Genomic DNA, 15,195 nt, shown 5'->3' on the forward strand with positions numbered 1-15,195 from the left:
ACTGAGAGACCGTGTGTGTGTGTGTGTGTGTGTGTGTGTGAGGGTTAGGGACGGGTGTAGAGCTGGGGGAGTAAGTCCACAAATAACCACTGAAGTCAGGGAGGGTCTCCTGCAAGAGGAGAGTCCAGCATACAGAGGAGCAGAGAGCAGTGCGAGGGAACGCTCCGGCAGAGGTCAGAAGCCGGAAGCGGTAAGCGGGGAGTCAGTGAGGGCAACTAGGAATGGAAATATTCCAAACAGTCTTGTTCATACTAGAAATAAACCCAGTTACATCAAGACTGCTTCAGGGAAACCTCCCTCTGAGTCAGCTACACGATCTCCCTCCCCTGACCCCAGATAACCTGCCCCCACATACAGTTACCCGCTTTTCTTCTGCCTAAGCCCGGATCAGAGCCCTCCACCCCATCCGGTCAGGGACAGAGTATCGCTCCCGGCGACACCCACCCTCCCACTCACCCACCTGCCAGGGGCACGGGCCACTCACTTATCCAGCTTGTGAATCTGCTCCTCGTTGTAGCCGAGGCCTGAAGGAAACAGACAGGAATGGTGTCGCCTGTTTAATTAGTCAACGAAACAGAATGCCACAAGGGTCTGGGGACAACTACAAAGATGAAGGCAGCTCAGCCTGGGCCCTCAAGAGCTCAGTGGACCCAGAAAGGTCAGGAGTGAAACAAACAGCCAGGAAAGGGTGTGGGGGGCGGGGGCAGGGGGGCAGGCATGAAGCTGCAGAGAAATTGCCATAAGGTTCCTGGGGCTGGGGGTGGAGAGATGATACTTGGGGATACTTTCAGGCGGGATGTGGTGGATGAGGACCTTGAAGGAAGCGTGGTCAGCCCCAGCTCCTCCTCCAAGGTCATCCAAGACCCCTCCGGAGTGGCTGATGCCTGCAGTCTGTGGGCCCCATTCCTGACCATTCGAGCTGCAGGCAGAGCCAGCTGGGCTCTACAGCAAGGGGCTGGATAAGCCGGGCCACCACCCTGTACCTCGCCTTCATTCTCTACATCCCCCCTTCTTGGACCAGCCACTTTTGCCAGAAGAGCTGGTTTTCACCGCCTTGGCCACCTCCTGCCAATGCTCACCACAGTAGGGAGATGCTGCCCCCTCCTGGGCTTCGAGGGAATGGGCCCCCCGGGGGTGACCTGACGCTTGAGTTTTGCCTTGCTGCCCCCTCCCGGTTCCCTAATGGCAGAACCCCCTCCCTGGGATCTTTGTCCTGGGCCCTGCTCTCAGCTCTCTGAGCACTCGTGAAGTCCCAGCTCCACGTCCCAGCCCAGCCTCCTGGTAGCAGGAGGTGGTGGGCAAGTGACCTCATCTCATCGAGTGGGCTTCCTCATCCATCGTCTATAACACCAGGACGGGTGTGAGGAGAGAGAGAAAACCAGGAAGCATATTTCGGAATGGCCTCTTTCAACACTCCAGGGGGTAGCAGTCAAGAGTTATTCTTCCTTTCATTTTTAATTTTCATAAAGGACTCTTGCAGACCCATGGAAACAAAACTCTTTGAGGTTGTAAAGCGGAGTGGTTAGAAGTGTCCAGACCTGGATTGCTTGGGCTATTTAGTCTCCCAGGGTCTTGGTTTCCTCACCTATAACTAGGGGAGAGTAATGGTGCCTAGCGAGGTGCTCAGAAGGGTAGTGATGCTAGGACGATGGAATCCCAGTGACGAAGGCAGAAAAGCCTCCGAGGGTCTCCTGAAATCACAGCAAGGAGGCCAGCTGGGCGTCAGGAACAGGAGAGTCTCAGTTTCCCCATCTCCTGTGCTGCTCCCTTACCCCCCCCCCCCCCCCCGCCCACAGCCAGACCCAGAGGCAGGACTGAGGCTCCCACGGAGACAAGATCATCCGGATCTGTATGTCTGAGTCGGCAGCCACGGGACACGGGTGGTGACTGAGCACCTGCCGAGTGGCTAGTATGACCGAGGAACTGAATTTTATTTTAATGTAACTAATTCAATTAATCAACAACTTAAAGCTGGAGCAGTGTAAAATATTGTTTTCCCATGGAACACAGCTCTATGGCTTTGGTGAGACGACAGCTCACCTGCCAAAAAATTAGCTTCTGAACAGAGATGTGCTGTGAGTGTCCAAGACACCAGGATTGTGAGGACTTAGCACGTGGCAAAAAAAAAAAAGGTAAAATATCTTTTTAGTAATTTGGCTTATGTTGATTACGTGCTGAAATGACAATTTGGACACATTGGGTTAAATAAAATATATCATGAAAATCAATTTCACCTGTTTTTACTTTTTAAATTCTGGCACGTAGAGAACTCAAAGTTAGGTATGTTTCTGGCATCACATTTCTATGGGTCAGTGCTTTTTAGATAATTCTAGGGATGGAGGAGAACTTGACACTCAAGACCAAGGCCTTCACACATCGGGAGATGCTTGCTACGTGGGTGGAGAGGGAGAGGGTTGGCTCCTGGTGTGTTAGTCCCCTAAACCCAAGAGTCCGCTGAGGTCTCCCAGGCCCCCAGGTCCACAACCCTCCCCTAGGTTCCATCTTACCCTGTCCCGTGATGGCAGTCACCTTGGGCAAGCAGCTGCCCATCCCTGAGCCTGTAAATGAGCTGCCCCCACCCAGAGGGTCTTTGTGCAGATGAGTAGATAACACAGGCTAAGTAGTTGGCCCAGTGACTACACGACATTTCTTCAGATCCTCCCTTATCTGGGAAACCTGGCTGTTTTAATGAGCCAAAGACACAGCAGGTAGGGAAACATTCCTTAAACTGTAAAGTGCCCTGCAGAAGTGAGGGGTCTCTTTCAAAGGCCACCTCTCCCATAGCAGCCAGGCTCCAGCCAGCTGAGTCCCCCACCCATGCCATCTAAGCCTCTTACATGGCAATAGGTACAGGCTTCACATCCCTCAGTTCACAGAGGGACACGGCCTAGACCAGCTGCACCCCGGCTGGCCTCACATGCACCATCCACATAGGGGCCTCCAGTGGCAACACCGGTGCTGTATTGAGAGAGAGCCGGATAAGCAGAGGGAAGGAAGGAAGAGGGAGAGATGGGAGAGAAGAGAGAGAGCAGGGAGGAGTTCGCTCTCCCCTTGGCTCACCTGGCCTCATTCTGGATTTCTTGAACTGTTTGTAGATGAGGTTCATCTTGTCCAAACAGCACTGAATCTGCTGGATGCTGTGGGCAGGAGACAGGGACCAGGCAATGGGAGAATCCAACAGGACAGAGGAAAGGGTAAGGGAGCAGTTGGCATGGCCGGTGGGGGGGGGGGCTGGGATAGCAGAGGAGCTGCCTGCCTGAGGAAGGAGCCTCATTGCCACAGTTTTGGGGGCTAGTCTGGAAATGAGAGTGACTTTCCTGTCCCTAAGCTTGTTTGAAGTGCCTTGGGGACGGCCAGCCACCTCTCATTCCCATGCTTATTCCTTCTCTCTCTCTCTCTCTCTCTCTCTCTCTCTCTCTCTCTCACACACACACACACACACACACACGCACATACGCACACAAGGTATTGAGTAAGACATAAGATAGACAAAAAGCCAAGGGGACAGGCCACGGAATGGCCTTTGCTATACTAGAAGGCTTGAGAACAGAATCCAGGAAGGACCCTGAGAGCCTAAGAGCCTGGCAGTGCCTGGGGTAGATGGGAGAGGAGCAGAAATCTCTCTTCTGGTCGCCTGGGAAGAATAGAAACATTGCCCTCTTGGTATATTCAACGCCTGGCACACAGAAGGTGCTTAAATAATGAATCAACAATCCCTGTCTAAAACGAGAATGAATCCAAGGGTCCTCAGTCTTGCCTGGAGGCAGGGGAATGAGGGAGATGACCTCCCAAGGACCTTCACCTCCTAGGGCTTAAGGTCATTATTGTTTCTTCCTTCCCCCTTTCAGGCTGGATACAAACACTTTGTTTGTATGTGTGTGTGTGTGTGTGTGTTGTGGGGGGAGAGGTGCTCTTCCTCACCCTCAGGCCTGTTTAGCTCCACTTCCTTCCCGAAGTCCCTCCCAGTGACCCCATCTCAGCTATTTCTGGAGCTGTACTCTGGGCAGGGCCCAAGCGGGTTCCCAGGGCTCTGTGGGTCACCTGCCCCTTGGAGAACCTGGGGTGAACAAGACCTCACCACCAGTTTTTAGCCAAAAGACTCGGGCTAGATACGGTCTTCTGATTTTAGAAAGGTAATTCAGTTACATAGGCTGTATTGTGGAAGAACCCGAGTGAGGCCTGGTTCAGCATCCCTTGTGAGACACACCCCAAGTTCAGAGAACTGTAAGAATGCTCAGTGTAGGTGGGATAAAAGAGACTCATGCCAGCTGAGGTCAGGTTTTGCAACCAAAACAAACCAAAACAAACCCAAACAAAACAAACCCTACGGCTTTCAGAACTCGTTGATTTTGGAATTGAGGGCCTGGGTTACGGATCCGGATCCGTGTAGGCACTGAGCGACTGATCAGGGCGGAGCCACATGCACCAGGCTGCTAGGTGGGGGGGGGGGGGGGGGGGGTGTTATTTTCACGTTTGTTGAAAGACAGAATGAGGCTGTAGAGGCTGTAAGTCCCTGGTGTAGGCCGAGACCATGGGTCTGGAGGTAGGCAAACCTGAGCTGAGGATGCCACCACCGTCACGTGTCATTGACCAGCTGTGACCCAGGGCACATTAACCTCCCTGAGTGAGCTTCCACATCTACCAAAGCAGCGTGCTAGCGGTATTGTTATTTTGAGGATTAAATGAGACGCTACAAATAGGAGCGCCAACCCAGGGAATGAGCAGAGCAAGGGTTCACAATAGAAATGGAACAAAATTATTCTTTTATTTAGACCCAGTGCACCTGCGAGGATTTCTAATTTGCTCTCTGAACTCCCAGAGGGGTGCGGGACCCCAGATCCTTTTCTACTTCTGGCCAGTCTCAGGGGACGGTCTTGCACATTCTTGGATCCCACGCCACTACCCCATGCCCCAGCACCCTTGCCGAGATAAGGGAGAAAGCGCATTGATTCCTAAAAAGGCTACTGGACCTTCTGAGCTGTGCACCCCTGCCCCCACCCCCACCCAACCAGAAAGGAAAATCCCACAGACCTTCTGTCCGCATGTACCTGATCCCGGTTCTTCATCAGCTCAGAGCTCAGGTTGCTTAGGCTCATCTGGGTCTCTGTGATATCGTGGGCATATCTGGAGAGGGCCTCAGCCAACTGGAGGACAAGAAAACAAAGGGCAGACCCCCAGAGGGTCCTCAGCTTGGGGTGCTGGTGGCAGCCTGACTTCCCCCCCAACTCTGTGCTTGACAGTCCACCCACCCCCCGGCCTCACTCACAGCCCGCAGCTTGGACCTCAGCTCTGTGACTCTCTTCAGTTCCTGCATTTCAGGCATCCCAGCCACACTGCTGAACCTCCAGGGAAGGACAGAGAAAGGACATGTCTGGGGGATTGGGAGGCAGAGCTCCGTGACCGCATGCTGAGTATGACATCTTTGGGGCAGCCTTGCTGGCTTCTGGGGTATGTGGGGAGTTTTGTGGTCGGATCAGAGGAACCGACTTCAAGAGGCCCCTACTCACCAAAGTCGTACCGTTGCTGAGCACTGCAAAGAATCAAGATTGAGGTGGACGGAAACAACGTGAATCTATGAAAATTCAGAGTCCACGAAGCAAGGCGACTGTTAATTAACTCCTTACTAGGAATATTTACAACTAAAGGAAAAACCGAATTTTCTTCCCAGTAGATACTGTATTTCATGATAACCGATAGCTTACTAATAAGGGGAAGCTAGATCGCATAGAATACTAGCCAACAGTATTCCAGGACCTGGTATTAGCATCGTGTTGCCCCCAGTGAAATTATTTGTTTGGGGATGGTGTTAAAACAAATGACTCATGATTAAGGCACGGACACTTGTGTTCTGCCAAAGTAACAGCACACTGGTTCTTTCACAGGGAAAATGTGACCACACAATAGAGGAATTAGCCTGTCCCCACCCAACGAGGGGAAGATATGAAGTGTGTTCAGTGTCACTAGGACGTATTTCGGCAAAAAAATGTTCAGCTTGGTCCATCCAGGCTTCAGAACTCTCAGTTTATATAAAATGCTGGGAAAGAGGGAAAAAACCAAAGGGTATCGAGAGGAAGAACTAGGCAAGTCCAGAGAGTGGGACAATGGGTGTTTTCCCTCCAACATGCTGGTGTCATAAAGGGGGAGGGGAGAGGCAGTCTGTCTTGATGAAAATAGATTTAAGGAGCATAACAAACACAAAGTGTGGTCTTGGATTGGATCCTGGTTTGGACAAAACCAGCTAGAAAAGTAAAGCAGGGGCTACTTAGGGAACGTTGATTATAGATGGCTTTAGATGAGATGAAAATGTATTGGCATGGGGTTGGAGAGTTCATTAGCTGAGAAAAGCAGGTTCTAGAAGAGCAAATACTATAAAATCTCGTGTTGGTGAATATATATACTTTAAACACATAGAGTAGAAAACTACCTAGAAGGACGTGCACTACTCATGTGTGACAGCCTCGCCCTGGGCGATAGGACATAGCACTTTTATTTCATGCTTGCTTATCTGTATTCTCCAACTTTCTACAATTAGCATATACTATTTCGATCACGATAACGCTCAGGGGAAAAGAATCCTGTGCTTTGGCTTGGGAATGGGGGGGGGTACAGAAAGCAGAGGGGAGAGAATTAGGAATGATGCGGAAGCCTCATGAGGGTAGCGGTGCCGCCCACTCTGTTCACCATTGTATCTCCAGTGCGGGGCAAAGTGCTCAGCACACAATGGTTCCTCAATACGTGGTTGTTGAATGAATTAGTGAATGTACAAATGGATTTCAGGGTGTGGAATAATTGCTGGCAGAAGAGGAGGAGGCCGACCTGGTCCAGCTGGGCAAGGAGTCAGGGCAGACGGGTCTGAGTGCTACTCGTAGGTGCCACCTTGCCTGTCTTGCATGATCTGGGCTCAGTCACTAGAGCTCTCCAAGACTCAGGTTCTTCATGCACATAATGGGGAGATAAATCTCCTTCCTGCTGCCCAGTAGTGTTCGTGGGCATCAAACAGGACCTCAGAGCTAGAGCTCTTGGCTAGAGAGCATGGACACACATTTTTGGTGGTGGGCGTGGGGGAAGCACTGGGGCTCCCGGAGCAAGTCCTGGCTGCCTGAACGGGGCCACGGCATGGCAGCGGCTGCCAAAGACGACCAGGGAGCTTCGGGACACAGGCAATGACACTCTGCCAAAGGAGCCTGGCTTCGAAAGCCCGTCCTGGGGAGCCCGAGGCAGGAGGAGTGTGCTGTGGGAGAGGTGAGCAACCAGGCTGGGCAATGGCAGCCACTTTATGCCTGGTGCTTGTTAAAGTACCCCAGACTCCAGAACCGACAGGTCGAAGGATGTTCAAAAAAGAATGGGATCACAAAGCGTCAGAGGCAGGAGGCCGCAGAGATCATCCAGTTCTCTCATTTTGAAAAAGGGGTAATAGTGGCTCAGGTGGGGAGAGATAACAGTGGCCTGAGGTCCCTAGTGAAGAGCGTGGACTGGCCCTCTGACTCTCTGCTCAGTGATCTTCCCGCTGTCTGTACTCCTCCTTGGTGGGAGGCTGAGATATGAAGCAGGCACTCCTGAGCCTGACTTCTCTAGACACACCAGGCCTCCAAGGGCCCTTGCAGCCAGAATGGGAAAAACGGCAGCCAGCAGACCCGGGACTCCAGGCCCAGGGCTGGGCTGTCCCTTCTCCACAGTCCTCATAGTCCAGGGCAAGTGGGCAGACAAATACCGTAAATACTTTCTCTACACACTTCTTTCCTGCTCAAGAACCTACAATAGACCTCCACTGGCCATTTTATTGGGGACCAATCTGCCAACTGGACCTTCTAGGACCTCCATGCATTCTCTCCTCTCCTTTCCACTCCTCCACCCTGCTCTACCTTCACTCTGGGATATTTTCCATTTTTTTCCCATTTTGACTATGGCTTCAACAAACATCACCAGCATCCCTTCCCCCGTCTCTTCAGTCACAACCCCCTTTTCTGTCCCTGCACAGGACCTCCCAACTCAAGGTATTCTCTTTCACTCTGGCCTTAAAAGCTTTACCTCTTCCGGGAAGACCTCCACGATTGCCTTTCCCCATATCTAGTCTTTCTTTACCCAACCATCCTATCACCTGGGAAGAGCTACCTCCTGCAGGGGAATGTGGGCCCCTCTGTGCATGGGGCCACATCTATCCCTGGACCCCCTTTCTGTGCTCTGGACAGAGCTTTGAGGAGCAGTGCTGGTGCCCCTGCAGCCCCTTATCTCTACCAGCCAGGCCAGGGACTCTGTTCCTGACATCTGGAGACTCTCCTCTGCCTCCTCCCGCACCACTACCACCCTATCCGCCCCATCATCAGCATTGCTGCTGCCAAGCAAGGGAGCGGTGAGTCAACCCACTGCTGGGAAACTCCCGGGACCTTCCTGAAGATAAGGGCCAGGGGGTGTGAGGGGTGGGGATATCAGGCATGTTCACGCAGTTTCTGCTCCTTGGTCATTACGTGTTTCCTTCTGGTGGGGAAGGCTTTCCTGGCCTGCAGAGCCCCCTTCTCTCAACTGTACCATAGCCCCCATGCCTTCCAAGATTCGGGGGGCTGTGCCCACGGCTCGGAAGTGCTCCGGCCAATGGAGTCCTCCTGCTTCTCATCTCCAGACTCTTCAGCTTGGTTCCCTCCTCCCCTTCTTCCCAGTCTCCTCACATCTGGCCCATCACCCCTAATTAGCCCAAGTCCAAGGAGCGGTGGGCATGGGGCCCCAAGGCAGGGCCGGGGGAGATGAAGAAGGTGAAGACAGAGACAGTAGGAAGAATGTGGAGGATGAGACCACCCGATCCCAGCTCTGTCAGGTCCAGGGGGATGCCGTGCTGCTCTGGGGCTTGGAACCTGCTGAAGCAGTGCCCCCATCGGCCCTTCCTCCCACCCCCTGCAGTGTCTGGGTAGCAGGGGAGGCATGCACAGTCACCTAGCAGGGTGGGGGATGAGGGACAGGGCAGGAGTGCCCCCTGCACGCCTGGATGGCAGGGAGGGCAAGAGCTCTGGGTGTGGGGAGGCGAGGGGCGTTGTTGGAAATATTGGGGGTGAAGAGCAGGCAGATAGAGAAGGGCTGAGGGGTCCGAGCCAGGCTCACACCTGCAGCAGCCCACCCTGCCCTGGGTAGGACACCCACCTCTCGGTGCCCAGGCTGCTGCTGAGGAACAGGAGGGCCATCCGCGTGACCTCCAGCGTCCGCCTGCATGTGGCCTGGAGCATCTCCCTGCCGAGGGGTGCTGAGTCAGAGCTCTGTTCTCCCCGGGGACCGAGAGCACGGCACCCGCGGGAATGGCCCCCGGACCATGAGGCTCGCCCGCTTTGCCCTCCCCATCCACCCTCGGGGTACTTACACGAACCAGTACAGCCCCCGAAGCATTAGTTCCTGCCCGGCCAGCAGGGCCCGCGCCAGCCACAGGGCCTGGTAGCCAGCGCCCAGCACGCTCTGAAACACACAGGAGGCAGCGGTAGGTTTCCCACCCGACCCCCTGCGCCACCCCTCCCTGCCCCCCGGGCTGCCTCTCACCTTGGCAGTGCTGTAATCCGCCTGCAGATCCACTTTGGGGAAGAACTTGGGGATGTCCTGAGCGGCTGCAGACAAAGGCCCTGTCTGAGGGGGTCTGGACGAATCCTAAGTTCCTCTTTCCTCATTCACCAGGCACATCCACCCCCACCCCCTCTTCCATCTCTAGCTTCCCACCTCACACAGAGCACCACCCCCCCAACCCTGAATAAATGCACTTTATGTGCTCCTTTACAAGTGCAGTCTCTCACTGCCCCCTTGTGTCCTCTTTGGAGAACTGCAGCCTTACATCCAAGGTCCCAGATGGGCTAAAACCACCCTCATGCCCAGGAGTCTCAAGGTTAATTCTCCTTTCCAGCATTGGAGACCCTGAGGAGGATGGGACCGGCATCATTCAAATGAGAAGGAATGATACTTTTTCTAGAACTTGGAAGACAAAGCTCTGGGCCCCTGACCACCTTTCCTTCTCTCCATCACCTTGGACTCCTGCTTCCTCCAACCCAAACTATCTGAGGCCTTCCCACCGATTGCAGATTGTGGAAACATATTAAATCCAGATCCCCCTGTTTCGACTGAAGTTTCTTTCACAGCTCCGTGGCCACTGCGAAGCCCAGGGAGGGAGGTCAAGCCACCTGCCTGAGTCACATGGCATTTTAGTCACATGGTGTAGAATTAGAGGCCAAATCTGCCTTCTGCACCCTTTGGGTGCAAGGAAACACCCACAGAAACATTAATCGATACCTTGGATCGTAAACCCCTGCCCCTCGTAGCAAAGAAGAGCCAGCCTGAGTGGCCCTACTCACGGTCCCTGAAGGCCAGCCCCTTGGGGGTCTCGCTGGCCATGCTGAATAGGGTCAGGGGGCTGCTTGCTGTCGTGTGGGCGATGTGCTGCGCTGAGAGGCTGGGCTCAAGGACACAGACGTGACCCTCAAAGAGGTACTCCTGATGCTGGGGGGCCACACTGGTCTGCTTGTACACGGCTTCCAGAAAGATGGCTACCCTAAACACACAAGGGAGTTAGGGGGAAAGGGGGAGGGTAGGAAGTGTCAGTAGTCAGGGTAGGGGTCCAGGGGACCCAAACCCCAGCTAAGTCCTTATCCATGGAGAAGGTCAGCTTTTCAAAGGGAGGGACCGGGTGACTTCCTCTCTTATCAAGGGTGGAGAGACAAAGGTTGGAGCTCATGTCTTAGGGTGGATGGAGACAGTGGGAACAGAACACAGGAGCTCCAATACCCAGCCTCTACCTTTACACCCCTTTCCTGTAACGCTCCCAGTAAAATCCACCTAGTCCTATAAAATGCTCCAGAAATAAAGGGTTCAATGAGCAGTACTTTTGGAAAACACATTGCCAATACACGCACACGCGCATGCACACATGCACACAGGTACCCCTCAGATTTCTAATGCACATTACCATCGTAGAGATTGCTGAATCTGTGGAGTCTAACAGCAAGGAAGAACCGTTTTACTTCAACTTTGTGGAACTGGTATTCTCCAAACTAGGATTGGACCCAGAAGCTCTCCTATCTAAATAGCCCACACAGTGCCGCCTGGGATACACTCTTCTGCTTGGGTAGAGAAGGTTCTCGGGCCTCCGTTGCTTACTCACGTGTTGTGGGCGTGGATGTAGACGTGGTGCAGGACCGCCTGGGACAGGGAGAAGACATGGACAACAACTCGCTGCAGGATGTCACTGGTCTCCGCAAAGAACTGGTCGAAGCCCCAGCACTTGGCCTGCTCCACCTCCAGGATGTTGGCCAGGATGGGCACCAGCTGGCTCTGCAGCCCCCTGTGCCCCAGGACACGGAGACGGTCAGGAGGGCCCAGGTCCCAGACTTGTCCTCTTGGAGTAGGTAATAGGGCATCCCCTGAGAATGTCCCCAAGAGCTAGGACCAAGGCGGTGGGGCAGGGTGGGATGGGGAGGAAGAGCTGGAAGAACCCATTCCGGCATCAGGATGGAAACAGTGAGGCGGAAAGGGAAAGTCGTATGCCCCAGCTGACTGCATGCCAGGGGCCTCCGAGGTAGGGCGGGACTCTCAGCAGGGGTAGGTGACACCAGCCCAGACTCCAGTCTGTCTGCCCCTCCTGCAGGGCCCCACTCACATGGACAGCCGGCAGGTGACGGGGAGGGTGTAACTCCACTCCAGGGGCCCGTTCTCCCGCCTCTGAGTGCCTGCGATGGCCCCGGCCGGCTTCTCCGTGGTGATCCGGTACCTGGGGCGAGGCGGGACCAGGTCAGCGGGGCTCCTGGCCCATCACACTTCACGGGATGGCAAACTCAGAATGGGGGGCTCGGAGCGTTGGTTCCCATCAGTCAGCCACTCCGAATTAGCTTGGAAACGGAATTTGAGAGTCCTGGCCCTCAGCCAACAAGATTCCCAGTCAGGCTCTCTGCCCCTTTCCACTGTCCACTTCCTCCGCCCCCTTACTGCACATCCCCCAGTCTGGCCGGCCTCGGCACTTCTGTCCTCGCTGTGCTCCACAGACCCTCCCCTCCCTTCAAAGTCCCGCCTTCCCTGACAGCCCCCGCCTGTCGATCTCCTTCCCCTTGCCCTCACCTAATCCAGGTTCCACACAGCTGGACCCCTGAGCTGAGGGTGGGTGTTTCGACCTTCCCACGAATCTACCTTAAACCTCTTCTGCTCTGAGCAGTGCCCTCAGTGGGAGCAGCCACCGACTCCAGCTACTTCTGGAGCAGCCGGCAGGAAACCTGGGAAGGCCTCCCACAAGGGATCGGGGCCTGGGTCCTTGCCCCACCTTTGCCCCTGGCAGGTTCCACAAGCTTTGGAGCCTCTGCTGAGATGGGGAGCCACGCGTGGAGGGAGGCTAAAGGGAAGCACTGAGCTAAGATGAAGGACCGTGATCATCTCCCATCAGTCAGGGCAAGTCTCAGCTTCCTGTTTCATAGGCTGGTAACAGAGGATCGGAAAGGAGTCTGGGTGGGGGTGGCCCAGAGGAGGACCACAGAGTGAGAGGTGGAGTAGGAGATACAGCAGGGACCAATGGGGGAAGGTCCAGGGCCCGTCCCTTCTCATTCCCTGCCCGTGGCCCACCGTACATCATCTCCTTGTTGCGCCGTGGTCCACCGAAGGGGACAAAGGGCAGGCTGCCGGTGGCTGCGTGGTACAGGGTTACCCCAATGCTCCAGAGATCCACGGTCACCCCAAATGTCTTCTGCTGGGGCTTGCGAAGCACTGCCCGTTCATACATGTCAGGGTGCTGTGAAAGGGAGAACGAGAGGGCAGCCACGGAGACGTGGGTGGGCAAGGGCCGGAGCCCCATCCATCAGACCTCCTTCCACCACCTTTGGAAACTATCAGAACCATCTCCTTTGTCATTTCAAAAATGGGTATGGGGGCGTCTGGGTGACTCAGTTAGTTAAGCATCCAATTCTTGGTTTCGGCTCAGGTTATGATCTCACGGTTCATGAGTTCAAGGCCTACATCGGGCTCTGCACTGACACTGGAGCCTGCTTGGGATTCTCTCTCTCAAAATAAATAAATAAGATCAATGAAACCAAGAGTTGGTTTTTTGAAAAAATAAACAAAATTGACAAACCTCTAGCCAGGCTTCTCAAAAAGAAAAGGGAGATGACCCAAATAGATAAAATCATGAATGAAAATGGAATTATTACAACCAATCCCTCAGAGATACAAACAATTATCAGGGAATACTATGAAAAATTATATGCCAAAAAATTGGACAACCTGGAAGAAATGGACAAATTCCTAAACACCCACACCCTTCCAAAACTCAATCAGGAGGAAATAGAAAGCTTGAACTGACCCATAACCAACGAAGAAATTGAATCGGTTATCAAAAATCTCCCAACAAATAAGAGTCCAGCACCAGATGGCTTCCCAGGGGAGTTCTACCAGACGTTTAAAGCAGAGATAATACCTATCCTTCTCAAGCTATTCCAAGAAATAGAAAGGGAAGGAAAACTTCCAGACTCATTCTAGGAAGCCAGTATTACTTTGATTCCTAAACCAGACAGAGACCCAGTAAAAAAAGAGAACTACAGGCCAATATCCCTGATGAATATGGATGCAAAAATTCTCAATAAGATACTAGCAAATCGAATTCAACAGCACATAAAAAGAATTATTCACCATGATCAAGTGGGATTCATTCCTGGGATGCAGGGCTGGTTCAACATTTACAAATCAATCAATGTGATACATCACATTAATAAAAGAAAAGATAAGAACCATATGATCCTGTCAATCGATGCAGAAAAGGCCTTTGACAAAATTCAGCACCCTTTCTTAATAAAAACCCTTGAGAAAGTCGGGATAGAAGGAACATACTTAAACATCACAAGAGCCATTTATGAAAAGCCCACAGCTAACATCATCCTCAATGGAGAAAAATTGAGAGCTTTTTCCCTGAGATCAGGAATACGACAGGGATGCCCATTCTCACCGCTGTTGTTTAACATAGTGTTGGAAGTTCTAGCATCAGCAATCAGACAACAAAAGGAAATCAAAGGCATCAAAATTGGCAAAGATGAAGTCAAGCTTTCGCTTTTTGCAGATGACATGATACTATACATGGAAAATCCGATAGACTCCACCAAAAGTCTGCTAGAACTGATACGTGAATTCAGCAAAGTTGCAGGATACAAAATCAATGTACAGAAGTCAGTTGCATTCTTATACACTAACAATGAAGCAACAGAAAGACAAATAAAGAAACTGATCCCATTCACAATTGCACCAAGAAGCATAAAATACCTAGGAATAAATCTAACCAAAGATGTAAAAGATCTGTATGCTGAAAACTATAGAAAGCTTATGAAGGTAATTAAAGAAGATTTAAAGAAATGGAAAGACATTCCCTGCTCATGGATTGGAAGAATAAATATTGTCAAAATGTCAATACTACCCAAAGCTATCTACACATTCAATGCAATCCCAATCAAAATTGCACCAGCATTCTTCTCGAAACTAGAACAAGCCATCCTAAAATTCATATGGAACCACAAAAGGCCCCGAATAGCCAAAGTAATTTTGAAGAAGACCAAAGCAGGAGGCATCACGATCCCAGACTTTAGCCTCTACTACAAAGCTGTAATCATCAAGACAGCATGGTATTGGCACAAAAACAGACAAATAGACCAATGGAATAGAATAGACCCCAGAACTAGACCCACAAACGTATGGCCAACTAATCTTTGACAAAGCAGGAAAGAACATCCAATGGAAAAAAGACAGTCTCTTTAACAAATGGTGCTGGGAGAACTGGACAGCAACATGCAGAAGGTTGAAACTAGACCACTTTCTCACACCATTCACAAAAATAAACTCAAAATGGATAAAGGACCTGAATGTGAGACAGGAAACCATCAAAACCCTAGAGGAGAAAGCAGGAAAAGACCTCTCTGACCTCAGCCGTAGCAATCTCTTACTCAACACATCACCAAAGGCAAGGGAATTAAAAGCAAAAATGAATTACTGGGACCTTGTGAAGATAAAAAGCTTCTGCACAGCAAAGGAAACAACCAACAAAACTAAAAGGCAACCAACGGAATGGGAAAAGATATTTGCAAATGACATATCAGACAAAGGGCTAGTATCCAAAATCTATAAAGAGCTCACCAAACTCCACACCCGAAAAACAAATAACCCAGTGAAGAAATGGGCAGAAGACATGAATAGACACTTCTCTCAAGAAGACAT

General features: G+C 52.0%; 1 protein-coding gene across 6 annotated transcripts in view; it reads right to left on the bottom strand.

Annotated features, from left to right (window-relative positions):
* IKBKE (inhibitor of nuclear factor kappa B kinase subunit epsilon) overlaps positions 1-15,195 on the bottom strand; it is a 29,039-nt gene that overhangs the window by 6,715 nt on the left and 7,129 nt on the right. For 4 of the 6 annotated variants that reach the window (XR_002076064.2, XM_019433914.2, XM_019433933.2 and 1 more), the window contains 11 exons: positions 12,573-12,733; positions 11,618-11,728; positions 11,123-11,302; positions 10,317-10,513; positions 9,517-9,581; positions 9,344-9,435; positions 9,130-9,216; positions 5,267-5,342; positions 5,032-5,144; positions 3,061-3,137; positions 485-524 (listed from right to left, as the gene is read on the bottom strand). Coding sequence is in view for 5 of the 6 variants with exons in the window: in XM_019433914.2 (XP_019289459.2) it covers positions 485-524; positions 3,061-3,137; positions 5,032-5,144; positions 5,267-5,342; positions 9,130-9,216; positions 9,344-9,435; positions 9,517-9,581; positions 10,317-10,513; positions 11,123-11,302; positions 11,618-11,728; positions 12,573-12,733 (1,199 nt within the window). In the remaining variant the exon portion in view is untranslated. The remainder of the gene's footprint in view (positions 1-484; positions 525-3,060; positions 3,138-5,031; positions 5,145-5,266; positions 5,343-9,129; positions 9,217-9,343; positions 9,436-9,516; positions 9,582-10,316; positions 10,514-11,122; positions 11,303-11,617; positions 11,729-12,572; positions 12,734-15,195) is intronic. The other 2 variants (XM_019433923.2, XM_019433968.2) reach the window with 2 other exon arrangements.

This window comes from Panthera pardus, unplaced genomic scaffold (assembly GCF_024362965.1).
Source record: "Panthera pardus isolate Hobbes unplaced genomic scaffold, ASM2436296v1 HiC_scaffold_21, whole genome shotgun sequence".
NCBI lineage: Eukaryota > Metazoa > Chordata > Mammalia > Carnivora > Felidae > Panthera > Panthera pardus.